Source organism: Elephas maximus, chromosome 3, assembly GCF_024166365.1.
Source record: "Elephas maximus indicus isolate mEleMax1 chromosome 3, mEleMax1 primary haplotype, whole genome shotgun sequence".
In the NCBI taxonomy this organism is placed as follows: domain Eukaryota; kingdom Metazoa; phylum Chordata; class Mammalia; order Proboscidea; family Elephantidae; genus Elephas; species Elephas maximus.
The window spans coordinates 1,154,252-1,172,039 of NC_064821.1; the positions used below are offsets into that span (position 1 = coordinate 1,154,252).

Below are 17,788 nucleotides of genomic sequence, written 5' to 3' on the forward strand. Positions count from 1 at the left end.
TCACAGCCCCCTTCAGCTGTACCACTGCACTGCAGGTTCAGAAACAGTGTAGCCTATTCTTACACCTAGCGTTAGTTGCAGTCTCAGTGAGCCCACCTGAACCTGACGGCAGGAGGACCAGCAGCCCCTGTGCCACCTCCTTGGCTCATAGCGTCAGCTAGCGTGCAGGTTGCCAGGTGTGCAGCCGCTCAGCCCGAGGTCAAAGGACGCTGTGCTCGGATGTCCAGGTACTGTGACATGGCCTAGAATGTTGACAGCTAGGACAATCGTGGGGCAGGAAGAGTTCCACTGAGCGCACGGGTCTGCCTCTGTGCTTGGGAGTCTTCCCAGGGTGCCTGTAGATTTGTGGGGAACAGCTATGTCTGACTTAGGTACTGAGCACAGAGCTGAGACTGGGGCTCCCTCCCGTAGAGCTAGCTCCAGGCTCAGCTGACCTCTGACCCAGCTGCCTGTCCCCAGGCCACCACTGGTCTGCGGACAAGGTGACACCCTCAGTGAAACGGGGGTTTCCGCCGCCAGTGTGCTCAAGGTCTGGTCAGCAGTTAGCATCCAGGAGGAAGAGGGCAGAGAGGGCTTCCTTCAAGTCACAAGGTTGGCATTGCTTGGTGAGCGGGGACCTGGCTCCCTGGAAGCTGTGCGAAGACTCATTAACTTGAGCTCTTTGCGACGGGTCCTTTGGTCCTCCTCCTGCCCACCTTCAGCTGAGGGGGGTGTATTCCATCACGTGCATGTTCTCGGGGCCTCGAGGGGTGGGGGCGCAGCCGCAGAGGCAGCTTCCCGTTTGTTCTTCGCCAGGAAGGGTTTTCAGGCAGAGCTGAAAGAATTCTGAATGCTAATACCGAGCCCCGAAGCGGCTCCCACGGTGGTTGGTGGCCATCTTTATCCTCGTGCCTGTTAACACTCACCACGAGATCAGAACAGCCCGGGGTGCACCAACGCTAAGGCTGCCATCGAGCGGGGTCGGTGCGTGCTGCTCGGAGTCTGTCCCCGTCTTCAGGGGACGCGCTCTGTGGCCGCAGCCCTCAGCGTAAGTGGGCCAGGTGTGTCCAGGCCCTGGGGCGCGCCCCGCCCTCCCCACCTGGGCAGACACAGTATGAAGATCGCTTACTGATTCCAACGTCCATTTGATTGCATGTTTGTTGACTTTTTTGTTAGATGTAACGTAAGATTCTCTACCACATCCATTCCCTCTGACATTGTTTTGAGTTAATTAAGATTCTTTAAGCGTTAGCCTGGGGAAGGTAAGTGTTTATCTTCCATTAGACATTTTAAATAAAAACCTTAAGTAAACAAACCACCTGTGTTTCTCAGGTATGAGCTCAAATTGCAGGCGGTGGGGGGGCTCGGGCTGGGGCCCTTGGTGTCCCACGTGGCCACAGCCCGGGGTCCGGCTCCTGTGGCCGGGGCCCAGGTGAGGCTGAGGTGGTTGGAGGAGTCTGTTGCTTTGCCTCATGTCTCTCGAGGCCTCCGGAGGGCGCTGCTGCTGCCCTGTCCCTGAGGGCCCGGCGCTCAACCCTGGCCTCCGTGCAGGGCCGGTCTGGCTTCCAGTTGTACCTGTTGTACCTGAGAAACATTTTTTTAAACAAAAAAATAAAACACTTCTTAAAGAGAAAAGAAAAAGCTACCGGCCTAAATAAGGTTTATAGTTAAGTTTTTAGTCTTAAGTCATAAGTTGCTAAGTGTAGTTGTAAGTTACCTGCGGGTGTGTCTAATGGGAAGGGGTTTGGGACCGGCGACTGCTCCCTAAACCTCAGCTCGGTTTGTCTAGGTGGAAGTGAAGCGGGCAGAGCCTCGCGACAGCAAGAGCCAGGCTCCCGGCCAGCCGGGGGCCAGCCAGTGGGGTAGCAGGATCGTGCCCAATGCCGCCAACGGCTGGGCCGGCCAGCCCCCACCTACGTGGCAGCAAGGATACGGCCCGCAAGGTAAGGCCCTGTGTGGCTCTGACAGCCCAGTGTCGGGGAGGGAGGGAGCCTGCCAACACCTGACAGGCTAAGGGAACAGGCAGGGACCCCTGGGCCTGGTGGGGTATGTGGCCTGAGCACCCTTTGGGCCATGAGCCTGCACCCTGTGGGCCGTGAGGTGCAGTGGCTCGGGCTTCTGGGCTTCTTCCCCCAGACCTCATGGTTGAATACATCTCCTTGGGGTCAGGGGTCATAAGGGTGGTGCAGGAGCACACGGAGGCAAAAACGGGACATCCCCCTCTTCTCAGACCTCAGGGGCTGGCGTAGCTCGTTGCTTGCTCACACAGGTGTCATGGCTGCTTGAGGAGCTAGCCCCATGCTTAGGCACCCAAGTGTCCCCTTTAACTGCCCCCCTGTCCAGCCTCAGCAGAGGGGTCAGTGTGCCTGCCAGTGTGGCTGCACCTTGCTCCTGCTGCCTATCTGGGTTTGGACAGATGCCTGTCCTCTAGCAGGATCAGGGTGGGGAGGAGGGGCCGTGGTGAGATCTTTGATGCTGTCAAAACCGTCTTCACAAAATGTCGCTTCCGTGCAGGAAAGGGCTAGGCAGTGCTGGCAGGCAAGCTTGGAGGCGGGGGGGCTGGCAGCCCGTGCTGGATGGGGAGCCAAGATGGGCATCAGGCAAGTGGCCTTGGGCATGTTGAAGCTGACGTGGCCGCAGTTCAGATCAAATGCCCACGATTTGAGGGCGTGTCCGTCCCTTGCTTCTCTGCGTACCCAGCACGCGCAGAGCAGAAGGGGCCTGGTCCCAGCTCCTCAGCACCCGCTCCTGAGCGTCCCATCCGTCTGGCGTCAGCCAGGTTGTATGTGTCCTCCTGGACTGGCTCAGGACTGTCATAGGCTGTTCAAGAGAGGGCCAGAGGGCTGGGCGACCTGGGAGGATTCCCGTGAGCCTCGCTCTTCAGGACACAAAGGATGGGATGCGTCTGGGCCAGCAGAGGGACAGTCAAGTCTCACTGAAATGGCAGGCGCCTCCCAGGGGGCCTGCGTGGGTACCTCCCCCTTCTGGTTGGCCATCAGAGGCTTTGGGGCCTCCAGGAGCCCCCAGATCCTGGTCATTTCTGGATTGACAATGCAGCCTTGAGTTTCTTAAGAAACTCACAGACCAAGGCTAGAAATGGTGTGAGCTGGAGGGTGGGTGCAAACTGGCTTTGCGGGATACCAGGCCTGCTTCTTATCACAGGAGGGGGAGCACCTGACCCATCTCCTCTGGCCGCTGGGTCCACACCCCACAAAGGACTTCATGGACTCCCCTTTGTGCCTCCACGCTTCCCAGGGAACGGGAGGTGCCTGGAGCTCGGCACAGCTGGGTACCCCACTCCCCTCCAACCTGTGAGCCCTCTCACTCTGGCTTTGGATGCCTTGCGGCTCTCGGGAGTTTTCTCTTCTAAAAATTAATTTGTACTACAAAATAAAACACAGCTGCTGTGGCTGTTTTCTGTGAGACAGACACCCTCGTCTCCACCAATATGTCAAGACCCAGAGCTTCGTGGCCGCCACCCCAAGCCCCCAGCCTGACTGGCCATCCCCACCTGGTGTCTTCCAGTGCCTCACCTCTCCCTTCCCCCCTCCCCCCCGCCCCCGTATTCCCCTCCAGCCCTTCCAAGACACTTCTGTTGATGCACCTGGGCAGGGGGACTGGGGCTGCTAGGGACCTCTGCCTGGGTAACAGGCTGGCATCTGCTCTGTCTACCCATATGTCTGGGGCATCCCGGGAGGCAGCTCTCCTCTCTCTGGGGCTGTCAACTGTACAGGTGTCTCATGCAGCTTCTTAGAGCTCGGACATCGTTTCTCGTCCATTTAGTAAACACTCAGGAAAGTCTCAGCACAGTGCCGTCTCCCCAGAGCATGGCAGAGGAGAGGGTGGGTGAAGAGTCGACTCGGAGGCAGAAATGCCCACTGCTCTGGCTTGGGCTTCGCAGGAGCTCACTGGGTGGGCAGGCTGCTTGGGTCTTGGGGGGTGTATTTGGTGCCTGGTGGGCTCAGCAAGTCATTGCTGGGAACGATGTCACGCAGCACCAATCCTCTTCTGTTCTCTGTTTAGGAATGTGGGTGCCAGCAGGACAGGCAATCGGTAAGGCCACACTTCTTGAAAAGGGCTACATATAGAACTCGAGTTGCATGGTTCTGGCCTCCACTCAGGTGGTCCAGGTTCCCCGTGGCCCAGGGTGGCTGTGGCACCTGTCCCTGGAGGGTGAGGGGCCCTGGGTGGCGGGGCCTGCACGGGTCAGGTGACATCGGATGCACCCTCACCTGCCTTCTCTCTTACAGGTGGCTATGGACCGCCCCCCGCGGGGAGAGGAGCACCCCCACCGCCCCCGCCATTCACCTCCTATATTGTGTCCACGCCGCCTGGGGGGTTCCCCCCACCGCAGGGCTTCCCCCAGGGCTATGGCGCCCCTCCTCAGTTCAGTAAGTCTGACAGGGAGGCCAGCACGGAGGTTATAGCCCTTGGGCCTCAGGCAGTCGTCCTCTGTGGGGCCAGATACATGCAGAGGAAGGCCTTAGCTCCACATCTAGGAGCAAGCTAATTGTAACTCTGGTGCTGTCGTGGTAGGGGCAGGTCTGGAGCCGGGCCACTGCCCAGCACCCCTTTCTGGAGAACACGAAAAGGGTCGTGTATCTGCTGTCAGCACAGTGATGTCTGTGCTGTGGGGCCGCGTGTTCTAACACTTGAGTGTACAGGTGGACACCCCCCTCCCCGACATCCTCCTTGGTGAGCGGCCCAGACGTCCTCAGTCTTTCACACAAGCTGAGGGGACGCTCAGTTCTCGCCTGACTGTCCTCTCTGGTGGAGAGCTGGCCCTCATACCTGCAGGCCCTGCACCGTGATGGTCTGTCTCCTAGTTAGCCCTGCTGACAGAGTCAAAGGAAGTTGGTGGAGCCCATTAAATATATTTCATTTATCCCAGCGTATCCCAAAGACGGGCACTGTGCCATAAGTGGGATGAAATAGCTCACGTTCTCTTTGTTCTGAGTCTGAGGCCCAGGGTACATTTCCCACTTGCAAGTACATCCCAACCTGGGTCTGGTCTGTAGTCTAGACAGAGGCTCAGAAACGCAGGCTTGACGACAGGCTGTGCGGCCCTCACGCACGCCATCTGCTGGCCCTGCCCTAGGGTTGAGGACTGGGCAGCGACAGACTGGTGACCATTTGTAAAGCCAGGTGACCACTGGGGCTGGGGGTTCTGGGGCCTCGCCCAGCTGTCCTTCACGGTGCTCTTGGATCACCTGTCTTCCTGGAGCACGTGGCTGGTGCTTCACTCTGGGTGGCCGTCTGGTCCTTTCTATAGCGTGCACATTCCCACACCACACCTGCTCGATACCCCGTTGGCATGATGTCCTGGGTTCCAGTTCTGCTCAGTCATCCTAAGGACACTTGGCGTGTGAATCTTTTCCCAGTGTAGGTCTGTTCCTCAGGGCTAAGGCCAGGGCTGCAGCCACACGGTCTGAGGCTGTGGGCATCTCTGGGGTCTGCCCAGGGGTGAATTTCCTGGGGGGTTCCTGACACTGGGCCGGGCACCACCTGCTCTTGGCTTTGGCTGCACATGGCCCTTTGCCTTTCTCTCTTGTTTGTTCCAGGCTTTGGCTACGGGCCTCCGCCTCCGCCGCCTGACCAGTTTGCACCTCCAGGGGTCCCTCCTCCCCCGGCCACTCCTGGGGCAGCGCCACTGGCCTTCCCTCCGCCTCCTTCTCAGGCTGCCCCGGACATGAGCAAACCCCCGACGGCACAGCCCGACTTCCCCTATAGTCAGTATGGTAAGTCCGTCAGGCAGTACCTCCCGCCACACCCAGCCATGTGGCATCCTGTCCCCGACGCTCGGGGACATGGCCCTGTAGCTTCTGCCTTCTCCCCTCCGCTGTGAGTTACTACAGTGCTGGCTGGAGGTCAGTCAGAGGCCGCACGGGAGGGTATGGCAACCAGAAAGTGAGTGTTTACCTTCTCTTGGGTCTGGTCAGGGTCAAAGCACAAAGTGCTGGTCATAGGAGAGCCTCAGATTCCGGAACCTTGGGGTTCAGCTGGTCTGGGAGCTCTAGGCTGTGACCGAGCGGGGAGGATGTGGGGCTGAGACACCCTGAGCCGGGAGCCCGTGCAGGTGCAGGCTTAGGGCTCCATGTCCCTGTGGGGTGCTGTGACAGGCTTTACTGCCATCAGGTGCTCTAGGCAAACCACCTGGGGGTGTCACCCACCTCCCCTGGGCATGGCGAGGGGTGGACGGGTGCAGGGTGTGTATGCTCGGGCTTCCAGACAGACGATGCTGGAGCTGCAGCCGGTGTCTGGACATCAGATTGTGCTGATATGAGGTGACATGGTGTGCAGGCACCTCCGTGCTTGGCCTGGAAGGGGGTGGCTTGTGGAGTTGTCAGATTGCCAGGCTGTGTTTATACTCAGGACACAGGGCAGGACTCGGGTTCTGGACGTCACCCTGGTCACCCCAGGTAGTTCTGCCCACATGAGCATGGGCACACATGCGCAGACAGGCACATGTTCACACGTGCACGCTTACACGCACACATACTGCATGCATACGTGTGTGTACACGCACTCATGGCCGCACACCGCCATGCCCCTTCTGTCTGGCAGGAGGAGCTGAGCCACAACCACTGTCTCAGTCTGAGCCACATGTGGCCCAACCCACCCCACCCCCCACCTAGTCCCTGCCCTGAGGCCTGGCCAGACAGGACCCTGGGCTGCGGTCCTGTATCCCCTGTGGTGTTGGACACCTGGCCCCGCAGAGTAGCGAGTTCATGGCGAGCAGGGGTGCGTGTGGCCCGGGGCTGTGCGTGCCGCTCCTGTGCAGGCAGCCTCAGGGTTCGTCACCCTGGTCTCCTTTCTCACCAGGCCTGGGTTCCTATTCTCCAGACCCAGCAGGCTTCGGGCCCCTGCTTTGTTTACTCTCTTATGGTCAGGCCGAGCAGTGATGTGGCCTAGGTAGGTGGCACTCCTCCTGGGACCCCTCCTGTCTGCTGGAACGAGGGCTGCCCTCACCTACCGCCTGCTCAGGGACACCAGCCAAGCCTCGGATGCCAGTTCTGGGTCCCAGAGCCCATTACCACCCAAGAGGCAATGATGCGGGAGGGCCTTGGCCAGCGGGTGTGCCCACTCCCTCACTTGAGCCACTCGATGGCCACGCTGTCTTGTGGCCTGCAGAAATTAGACTGTCGTGCCCAGGCCCGCACCCCGGGGGAAAGAGGATGCCACAGGACTTGGGCCTGGCCGGGGATGATGGTGGGTACCTAGGAACTGCCACCCTTGAGGGGACATGGGCTGTGCTTTGGCTCCCAGTGCACACTGCTGGAGAACTTTCTAGAACCACTTGTCCGCAGTGTGTCTGATGTGTTTCCAAATTTGAAGGCCTTCTAGCCTCAGCTACTGAAGTGCCCGCCCTATCCTGTTCCTGCTGGGATGAGTGGGGAAGCAGTTCAGCGCAGGCCCGGGTCCTTGTGGTCTGAAGTTGCTTCTCCTGTGCGGGGGCAGCTTGTCCACAGCCTGTCCCGGTGATTCGGAGAGGGCTGTGGGGAATCGAGAACTCCTCAGAAACTCCGTGGGCTTCTCTCCCTGCCAGAGCTGGGACGACAGGTGCTGGCACCCTCACGCCCTGGCACAGGCGAGCACGGGTCTTGCTTGGTCACCGTCCTCTCGTGCGGCGTCTGGCGCTGACTGGAGGACAGGCCCCATGCGTGGGTAGTGGAGCACCTGAGACATGGCCACATGCTCCTGGCCGATGCTAACGGGACTCTCCCCTCCCAGCAGGTTACGGACAGGACTTGAGTGGCTTCGGACAGGGTTTCTCAGACCCCAGCCAGCAGCCCCCCTCCTACGGAGGACCCTCAGTGCCAGGATCGGGAGGCCCTCCTGCCAGCGGAAGTGGCTTTGGCCGAGGTCAGAACCACAACGTGCAGGGATTCCACCCTTACCGACGCTAGGCAGCCCGCGGCGCAGCCAAGACCAACCGACGGCCCCAGACTTGTGACCGCGTGACAATCACACCTGACGGGGCGGGGAGGGGCGGGCAGCAGGCTTCTGGAGGCGAGGCGCTGGGGGTGTTTGGACTGAAGTTTTTAACTATATTTCTTTCTTTAACCCATCAGCACAATAAAAAAAAAAGTCACTGGTTTAAACAACAGGGTTTTAAAAAATTGTCTTCAGCTTTAATTCAAAACTTCAGGTTTCTTTTTCTTCCTTTTATTTTTTCTGAAATTATTTTCCTGAGCCTTTTGTGTTACCATATATTGTAAACTTTTATGTTGAGAGAAAAAAAATATACATTTACAAATTGTGAGATTTTTAAGAGAAATTTTCTACGCTGTATCCTGGCTTATTTTTTAATTTAAAGCAGGGTTTCCGTCAGCACTGAAGGACGCGAGGGTGCCTGTCTTGTTCTCTCGCTCTGGCTTTGGGGTTTGGGACTTGTTGGTCCAGAAACTCTGGGAGCTTAAAGAAGAAGTCTACTGAGTGTGTTTTGTTTCTGTTTATTCCTTGCTTTTGTCAACCAACTGACTGGCAGTGTTCCCAGGCACCCGGGGTCAGCTTGGGCTGCTGGGCCATGTGTCCAGCCCGGCCCAGTTTGGACCCTGGTGGCGTGAGGCCTTGTCAGAAGCTGACCTCCTCGGGCGCGTGGTGTCAGTGTGTTTCCTGCTGACCAGTCTGACCCTGGTTTGAATAAAGAGACGTGCATTTGGATTAGAAACTCCTGTGTGTCTATTCTTTCCCAGCCTGGGTTCTGGGCTGAGCTCTGGATCTCAGGGTACCACGAGCCTCAGGGTGCTCCTGAGCGTAGCTTTTGCGGGGGGCTGGGCAGGGAGGCCAGGTGCCCCTACTGGAGCAGGCTGAGGTTGAGTATGGGCCAGGACCGGGGCTCCCCTGTGTCCATGGTGATCATTTGGGGGCCTGTCCCAGTAGAGGAAGTTGAAGCCCCTTCTCGATGCACGTGGGAGTCCAACCTGAAGGGCCCAAGGGACGGTCAGTGACCACTGCCAAGGAAAGCCCCTGAGAAAGGTGACCCCTGGGGTGTGGCCCAGGCAGGTGTCCTGACTGCTGTAAACCGGACTGTTCGCCTCAGTGGTCGTGTGCAGTGCAGGACACTCCGCAGCAGGACCCTGGGGAGAGGGCGAGGTCTGCAGCTCAAGGCCAGAGGGGCCTAGGTGCCAGCCTTGGGATGGGCCTGAAGCTAGCCAGCACTGGACACCTCTGGGCACAGGCCACCCTCAGAGCTAGGAGGCAGCGTCCCTTGTCCTTGTGCAGATGGGTGCTGGGAGGCTCAGAGTGGCTGGCTTGCTCACTGAGGGCTCACCCCCATCACAGGTTGGTGGATCCGAGGAGTGAGCAGGGATGTTTGGATGGGAGCTGGGAGGGGACCAGAATTCTACCACTACTGATGGACGATGTCACTACGGGGGCTTCTCTCCTGGGTTCCAGCTGTGCTGGACAGTAAAGCCCCTTTGTGGGTTCCCCAGCCCCCACATCTCTGTCTCTCAAGCCCATGTGGTTTGGGTCCATTTCCTCAGCCCCAAGGCCGCCTGAGAGCGTGCCCCAAGAAGTGAGGGTTTGAAATAGTGATTTTGCAGAGGGGAGGCAGAGGCACGCGGTACAACTCCAGGTTTTAGCAAGAAGACACGGGAAAAATGGGGTGACCTAAGCCTGGGGGGCTCCTCGGTTCTTGTGTCCACTGAGCAGGCTGCAGGCGCTGAGAAACGGGGTTGACCTAAGCGAAGGGCCGGGACCCTTGGTCTGTGTGTCCACCGAGCATGCTGCAGGCACTGACCAAAAGCAGCTTCAGACCTACGGTAAATTCCTAGTTCCTGTGGATCACCCTACTCCTAACTTCCTACAGAATGTTACTCCTAGACAGCTGTTCCCTCCCCTCCTTTTTGTGCTGTTACAGTTACACACATTACATCTATACACTTACAAACCCAGTCATACAGTGTTCCACTTGTCCCATCACTGTCAGTTGTCCTACTGTGGGGGCTCGCACGTTGCTTCCATGGTGCAAGCTATGTCACTGGTGTTACAAATAGCAGCAGGGTCACCCATGGTGGACAGGTTTCACCTGAGCTTCCAGACTAGGAAGAAGGACACAGCAGCCTACTTCTAAAAAAATTGGCCAGTGAAGACCTTAATAGCAGCAGAACATTGTCTGACATAGTGCCAGAAGATGAGCCCCTCAGGTTGGAAGGCACTCAAAAGATGACTGGGGAAGAGCTGTCTCCTCAAAGTAGAGTCGACCTTAACGACGTGGATGGAGTCAAGCTTTCGAGACCTTCATTTGCTGATGTGGCAGGACTCAAAATGAGAAGAAACAGCTGCAAACAGTCATTAATAATCGGGACCTGGAATGTACGAAGTATGAATCTAGGAAAATTGGAAATCGTCAAAAATGAGATGGAACACTAAATATCGATATCCTAGGCATTAGTGAGCTGAAATGGATTGGTATTGGCCATTCCGAATTGGACAATCATATAGTCTACTATGCTGGGAATGACAACTCGAAGAGGAATGGTGTTGCATTCATCGTCAAAAAGAACCTTTCAAGATCTATCCTGAAGTACAACGCTGTCAGTGATAGGATAATATCCATATGCCTACAAGGAAGACCAGTTAACACAACTATTCAAATTTATGCACCAACCACTAAGGCCAAAGATGAAGAAACTGAAGATTTTTACCAATTTGTGCACCCTGAAATTGATCAAACATGCAGTGAAATGGATTAGTAATTGGAAAATATCAGTAGTTGGAAAATATGGCCTTGGTGCTAGAAAGGATGTCAGAGATCACATGATAGGATTTTGCAAGAACAACCTGTTCACTGGAAATACTTTTTTTAAACAACATAAATGGCAACTATACACGCGGACCTTGCCAGATGGAACACATAGGAATCAAATCGACTATGTCTGTGGAAAGAGATGATAGAAAAGCTCAATATCATCAGTCAGAACAAGGCCAGGGGCTGACTGTGGAACAGACCATCAATTGCTCAAGTTCAAGTTCAAGTTGAAGCTGAAGAAAATTAAAACAAGTTCACAAGAGCCAGAGTATGACCTTGAGTATATCTCACCTGAATTTAGAGACCATCTCAACAACAGATTTGATACACTGACCGCTAATGATCGAAGGTAGGTGAGTTGTGGGAAGACACCAAGAACATCATACACGAAGAAAGCAAGAGGTCATTAAAAACACAGAAGAAAAAGAAAAGACCAAAATTGGATGTCAGAAGAGACTCTGAAACTCGCTCTTGAACATCGAGTAACTAAAGCGAATGGAAGAAATGATGAAGTAAAAGAGCTGAACAGAAGATTTCAAAGGGCGGCTTGAGAAGACAAAGTATTATAATAAAATGTGCAAAGCCCTGGAGTTAGAAAGCCAAAAGAGAAGAACAGGCTCGGCATGTTCTTGGATCCACAATCAACGCCCAGGAAAGCAGCAGTCAAGAAATCAAATGACATATTGCATTGGGCAAATCTGCAGAAAATCTCTTTGAAACATTATAAAGCAAAGATGTCATTTTGAGGACTAAGGTGGGCCTGACCCAAGCCATGGTGTTTTCAGTCACCTCATATGCATGTGAAAGCTGGACAACGAATAAGGAAGACTGAAGAAGAACCGATGTCTTTGAATTATGGCACCGGCAAAAAATATTGAACATACCATGAGCCACCAGAAAAATGAACAAATCTGTCTTGGAAGAAGTACAGCCAGAATCCTCCTACCAAACAAGGATGGCGAGACTTACTCTTATGTACTTTGGACATGTCAGGAAGAACCAGTCCCTGGAGAAGGACATAATTGTAAAAATGGTGTGGGGGCAGCATCTGACCTCTAACTTCGTAAGGGGGAAGGAGAATCAATAGCCCAAGGCTGATTCCTATGAGGTGGAGGTCAGACATCCTCCAGCCGCTGCCAGCCTTGTCACCAGTTCTCATACCAGTCGTCCCCCCACAATCACTCTCTCAGCATTTCTGCTGAGTTGGATCATTCATTTCAACGACCACACAGAACTCACAGACAATACTCACGATTATGGGTTTATTAGGGAAGTTATGATTCAGGGTCACGAATGCTTGGGATACAGGTCTTCCGCCAGGACAGCTTCTCAGCCATGCCAGCAGGCACACCTCTCTCTGGTCCCTTGGCCTCTGCCCTGTGGGGCAAGTGTTACACAGCCCTTTTAGCTCTGCCGGAGGCACTCAACTCTGCCAATAAGCCACGGCCGGATCGGCCGGAAGGAGCTCAGCTCTAGCTCTATGGGTGGGCAAACCTAGCTCCACCAAGCGCCTGGAGGCATCTCCTGCTCCAAGGCACTCAGCTTTCTCACTCTGTAGTCCTGGGAAGCCCAACACGCAGTTGCATCTTCCCACCTTTGCCGTTTCAGCTCTTTCTTGGTCTCCTGGTTCCAGGAGTTTCTCAGCGCAGGGATTCTGAATCTATCCAAAGGACCCGCCTCACTCCTGGCTCTTCCTTCTTGGTGATGGTGAGATCCTCTCCAACCCTAGCAAGATGGGAAAACTGACCAATCCCTTCATTAGGGTTCCATATACCTTATTTGCATAATGCCACTCAGTCATTGTGTGCCAGTCACAAAGACTATGACTAGAAGGGTCATATCAAGCAATTCATTGCGCCACACCATGCTTGGTAAAGCAGATGGTCAGTGAAAAAGAGGAAGAGCCTCAGTGAGATGGATTGACAGTGGCTGCAACGATGGGCTCAAACAGAGTGACGATTGTGAGGATGAGACAGGACTGGGCAGTGATTTGTTCTGTTGTACAAAAGGGTTGCTATGAGTCAGAACCGACTCGACAGCACCTAACAACGACATACTTATTAATAAAAATTTATGTCTACTAAAGGCAGGTTGCTTACCAGGAGTCTCTGGTTGGTGCAAACGGATAAGCGCTCAGAAGCTAGCCCAAAAGGCTGGAGGTTCGAGTCCACCCAGAGGTGCCTTGGAAGCAGGCCTGGCAATCTGCTTCAGAAAGAACAGTCACTGAATACCTATGGGGCAGTTCTACTCCAACACCCGTGGGGTTGCTATGAGTCGGACTAGGCTCCAAGGCATCTAGTTTTTGCTTATTAGGAGCCCCCTCCCCCCATCGTCTGAGTGTAGCCAGTGTCCCCTCCCCTACCCTTGGTTTCCTTCTTAGCTCTGACACAGAACGTTTCTCCTCCTGTGTCCTCGTGCCCAGTGTCTGTCCCCGCGCCGGATGTGGGCCTCCGTAAAGACTGCCGCATTTTGCTTGCATACCCTAAATCCCCAGACTGGCAAACAGTAGGTACCCCATAAATCTATGTTAAGGTGGGTACCATTGTGTATATTACAAGCACTTACCTGAGGCTCAAAAAGGGGCAGCGACTTGTCCAACGTCCCCCGGTTGAGCAAGCGGCTCGGAAAACACTAGACGGCCTGCTCCAGCCTGGGGGTCGCACCGCCTCCTAAACGCGAAGGCCACCGTTAGCCGTGTGCTGCGTCCTCCGGACACCAGAGGGCGCTCGTCCGCCGCGAGTGAGCGGAAGCGCGTGCGCGCGCGCACGCCAGGGGCGGGGCGCGCAGGGCATCTCGCGTTAACTGCGCAGGCGCGAGCATAAGCGCTCCTTTCCGAAGAAGCGGCGAGATGGTGAGTGGGGTGCGCTCGCGCGTCTGCTTCCAAAGCATCCGGCTCCATCGGGGCTCGGGCCGCACAGTGGATGCCGGCGTTAGACCCCGCGGCTGCGGCGGCGTCCTCAGTCCTCCGGCGAGCGAGAATGGGGGCGCGGGGCGGGCCTGGTGGGCGTGAAGACGGCCTCAGGCGGGGAGGACGCGTCCGGGCCAGGATGTCCCCGCCGAGCCCCCGTAGCCGCGCGGGCGGCCCCGTTGAGGGCTCGCGGCGTGTGTCCCTGCGGCCCTCCGTACCCGGGAGCTCGCTCTTCCCGCGGGGCACTCGGGCGCCGTGACCCCGCTGCGCGCCCTTCGGGGCGGCCGTGCCCGCGCGCGGGAGGTGCGTCTCGGGGTCCCGCTCACCCCCGTCCCGGCCCCGCGCAGGCGGAAGTGGAGCAGAAGAAGAAGCGGACCTTCCGCAAGTTCACCTACCGCGGCGTGGACCTGGACCAGCTGCTGGACATGTCCTAGTACGGGGGGACCGGGGGGCGCAGGCGGGTGGGGCGACCGGGGGGCCCGGGCGGGCGGGGGGGGACCTGGACCAGCTGGTGGACATGTCCTAGCACGGGGGGGCCGGGGGGCGCGGGCGGGTGGGGGGGGACCTGGACCAGCTAGTGGACATGTCCTAGTACGGGGGGGACCTGGACCAGCTGGTGGACATGTCCTAGTACGGGGGGACCTGGACCAGCTGGTGGACATGTCCTAGCACGGGGGGGCCGGGGGGCGCGGGCGGGTGGGGGGGGACCTGAACCAGCTAGTGGACATGTCCTAGCACGGGGGGGCCGGGGGGCGCGGGCGGGTGGGGGGGGACCTGGACCAGCTAGTGGACATGTCCTAGTACGGGGGGGACCTGGACCAGCTAGTGGACATGTCCTAGCACGGGGGGGCCGGGGGGCCCGGGCGGGCGGGGGGGGGACCTGGACCAGCTGGTGGACATGTCCTAGCACGGGGGGGCCGGGGGGCGCGGGCGGGTGGGGGGGGACCTGGACCAGCTAGTGGACATGTCCTAGTACGGGGGGGACCTGGACCAGCTAGTGGACATGTCCTAGCACGGGGGGGCCGGGGGGCGCGGGCGGGTGGGGGGGGGGCCTGTACCAGCTGGTGGACATGTCCTAGTACGGGGGGGACCTGGACCAGCTGGTGGACATGTCCTAGTACGGGGGGGACCTGGACCAGCTGGTGGACATGTCCTAGCACGGGGGGCCGGGGGGCGCGGGCGGGTGGGGGGGGACCTGGACCAGCTGGTGGACATGTCCTAGTACGGGGGGGCCGGGGGGCGCGGGCGGGTGGGGGGGGACCTGTACCAGCTGGTGGACATGTCCTAGCACGGGGGGGCCGGGGGGCGCGGGCGGGTGGGGGGCCTGGACCTGTACCAGCTGGTGGACATGTCCTAGCACGGGGGGGCCGGGGGGCGCGGTCAGGTGGGGGGGGACCTGGACCAGCTAGTGGACATGTCCTAGTACGGGGGGGCTGGGGGGTGCGGGCGGGTGAGGGGACCGGGGCCTGGGGTGGCGGTGGGCTTGGTGACGGGTGGCCACAGGAGTGGGCAGGCTTTTTCTGTAAATGATCTATTAGTTGGTGTTCTCGACTTAGGGGTCAGGGGGCCTCTGACGTTGCAACAGGAATGCAGAAAGAGGAGCTGTGGGGACGAGTGGGTGTGGCTGTGCGCTGATAAGCTTTACAGATTGAATTTAAGGCAGGTTTCCTCTACCTTTCTGTATTCTTGCAACTATTTCAAGATGGGAAGTGTAAAAAAAGTGGTTCACGACCCTTTCATAAGCAGCAGACCTGGACTTGGTACGTGATGGCGGGTGTGCTGACTCCTGGTATGAGAGATTTGGCAGGCATGCTCCCCCTAAGCAGGGTGGCAGTGGTGTGACCTGTACTTCTGCAGGTTTCACCAGGTGCGGGGCTTGGAGGATTTTAACTTCCACAGATGCAGCCCGGCTTCCTGACAGCCAAGGGTCCTTGTCATGTACAGGTGTATCTGAACATTGCTTCCTGGAGGGGACAGAACAGGCTCAGCAGGGTCCATCTCTCTCCAGTGCTGTTAGAAGCCTTTGGCCTGAGCTGGGTAACCGACCGGATGGCAGTAGGTTTGGTTTGGGTTCTCTCTGATCTGCGCTCTCCTAGGCTTCAGGAAGCTTTGTGGTTCTTCAACATGAGCAGCTCAGACCGAATATTTGGCATAGGATGTCAGGGAGCCCCAGTCTGAGAGTGCGCAATGCATTTGGTTCACTACGGGGACCAGGGATGTTAACTGGGCCAGGGTGTGTGTCTGGGGAGGTGGGGGCGCCCAGGGCTCAGGTCTGCTCTGCTGTGTGTCCCCAGCGAGCAGCTGATGCAGCTCTACAGCGCGCGACAGCGGCGGCGGCTGAACCGCGGCCTGCGCAGGAAGCAACACTCGCTGCTGAAGCGGCTGCGCAAGGCCAAGAAGGAGGCACCGCCCATGGAGAAACCTGAGGTGGTGAAGACACACCTGCGTGACATGATTATCCTGCCCGAGATGGTGGGCAGCATGGTGGGTGTGTACAATGGCAAGACCTTCAATCAAGTGGAGATCAAGGTAAACTGTGCAGGTGGGGCTGGGCTGGGTAGGCAGGGCCTGGTGGTCCCTTGCTTGCAGTCCCCTGATCCCATCTGCCTCTTCCAGCCCGAGATGATCGGCCACTACCTGGGCGAGTTCTCCATCACCTATAAGCCTGTCAAGCATGGCCGGCCTGGCATTGGTGCCACCCACTCCTCTCGCTTCATCCCCCTCAAGTAGTCCTACAGCCAATAAAGACTCCCAACCCCTGTGGTCCGCGTCTGACCCATCCTTCCTGGTGTCTTTGCCATTGGAGGGGCTCTGGGAGGGGGAGATAGGAAGGTTGTCCAGGGGAAGTAGAGCCGTGGGGTAGTGTCTGATCCCGGCCCTGCTGTGCAGCGAGCCGGGGCTAAGGGGTGGGTGGACTGGGAGCTCCAGCTGGGGGCCTGTGACACATGTCAGGGGATGTCCCTGGGCTTGTGCTGTCTTCCTCTGCCCTGGTCTCTGTCCTGTTATAGACAACTCAGGCTTGCTGCCTCTTGCTTCCATGGGAGCCCCTCTGCTGGCTTCTCTGGGGGCCCCTGGGTTGTCCTGCAGTTAGAGCTTCACACAACTGTCCTAGTTCCGTTCTTAGAATGTCCGTGGTGCTCCATGTTGTCTGCTTCTCCTCTGAAATTCCTGTGTACATGACTGCCCCTGCCCCCCATCGCCCAGTGCATGTGCAGTGGCTGGGGTTCACATACTACCCCCACAAGTGTGCCTCAGAAGAGTTGGGCCAGGCCCCCACTGCCCCGGAACTGATTCCTCGTGGGGCAGGTTTCCTTCCCACTTGAAATACAGGTGGCCCTCAGTCAGCAGGGGGCGAAGGTCCAGGTTGGGCTGAGGGCCTGCACAATCGCCACACTTACTGACAAGGGAGGAGTTGGGGACTAACCAGATTTTGGCTTGAGCTGTTGCCGTCGGCTGAGGTGGGACAAGGTGGGAGGTGTCAGATGTGACTCCTCCGATACTGGTCCCCACCTCATGCCACTGAGTGATGAGCGAGATGCCCAGGAGGGTGTGGAAGGACTTAGGGCAAGAGGGGTGCTGTGGGAAGACCAACGAGATGAAACAGGAAACCATCCTCCAGCTCCCATACGGCCGCCTCTCCTGGGACTGATCCCCAGGTTGCACCATAACCGGCTTATACTGTTCGTGGCTTTTGGTTTGGAACCAGAGACGGGATTTTTAAAATTGGAAACTACTGGGAAAGCAGACCGTTAGCTGTAGCCTCCGGCTGGGAAGCACAGATCCATGGATCACTCAGGGTTAAAACCTGGGGTTTGGCACTTCAGCAAAAAGTCCCAGAGTTGAGATGAAAGCTGCTGCAAGAACACCTGCACCACACGGGCTAAGGACACCCCAGATGCTCGGAGTGTTTACCACTGCCAGCGGAAGACGGCAAGACTTGGGAAGCCAGTGAGGGGACGGGAGACCTGCTCAGCCCCGTCCCTCCAGGGGGAGCAAGTTGCTGGGTGCTCTGGAGTCATTTCAGACTCCTGGTGACCCCACGTGACAGTAGACCTGCTCCATGGGGTTTCCTATGCTGTGATCTTGACAGGAGCAGATACCGGGAAGCCAACCGAACCTTTCTGTTAGTAGCCGAGCACTTAGCC

The 17,788-nt window shown here is 57.4% G+C and overlaps 2 protein-coding genes and 1 long non-coding RNA gene across 19 annotated transcripts in view; 2 read left to right on the forward strand and 1 right to left on the reverse strand.

Moving 5' to 3' along the window:
* DAZAP1 (DAZ associated protein 1) overlaps positions 1-8,643 on the forward strand; it is a 28,595-nt gene extending 19,952 nt beyond the window's left edge. For 6 of the 9 annotated variants that reach the window (XM_049876156.1, XM_049876159.1, XM_049876153.1 and 3 more), the window contains 5 exons: positions 1,769-1,922; positions 4,003-4,032; positions 4,230-4,370; positions 5,541-5,717; positions 7,711-8,643. In XM_049876156.1, the coding sequence (XP_049732113.1) occupies positions 1,769-1,922; positions 4,003-4,032; positions 4,230-4,370; positions 5,541-5,717; positions 7,711-7,886 (678 nt within the window). In that variant the 3' untranslated portion in view covers positions 7,887-8,643. The remainder of the gene's footprint in view (positions 1-1,768; positions 1,923-4,002; positions 4,033-4,229; positions 4,371-5,540; positions 5,718-7,710) is intronic. The other 3 variants (XM_049876160.1, XM_049876155.1, XM_049876154.1) reach the window with 1 other exon arrangement.
* Positions 8,644-11,889: 3,246 nt separating this feature from the next.
* LOC126071577 (uncharacterized) lies at positions 11,890-13,424 on the reverse strand. 2 transcript variants are annotated; one of them, XR_007516356.1, is made up of 3 exons: positions 13,301-13,424; positions 12,835-12,937; positions 11,890-12,460 (listed from the first exon to the last, which is right to left on the reverse strand). It is a non-coding gene; the product is annotated as an uncharacterized LOC126071577 (long non-coding RNA). The 2 variants fall into 2 exon arrangements; XR_007516357.1 differs by having other exon boundaries at positions 12,835-12,940.
* Positions 13,425-13,520: 96 nt separating this feature from the next.
* RPS15 (ribosomal protein S15) lies at positions 13,521-16,406 on the forward strand. 8 transcript variants are annotated; one of them, XM_049876163.1, is made up of 4 exons: positions 13,521-13,586; positions 13,991-14,076; positions 15,938-16,172; positions 16,260-16,406. In XM_049876163.1, the coding sequence occupies exons 1-4, from the start codon at positions 13,584-13,586 to the stop codon at positions 16,371-16,373; spliced, it is 438 nt and encodes a 145-aa protein (XP_049732120.1). In that variant the 5' UTR covers positions 13,521-13,583; the 3' UTR covers positions 16,374-16,406. The 8 variants fall into 8 exon arrangements, with proteins under 8 accessions (XP_049732120.1, XP_049732125.1, XP_049732122.1 ...); XM_049876168.1 differs by lacking the exons at positions 13,521-13,586; positions 13,991-14,076 and adding an exon at positions 14,214-14,234; XM_049876165.1 differs by lacking the exons at positions 13,521-13,586; positions 13,991-14,076 and adding an exon at positions 14,251-14,273.
* Positions 16,407-17,788: the final 1,382 nt, after the last annotated feature.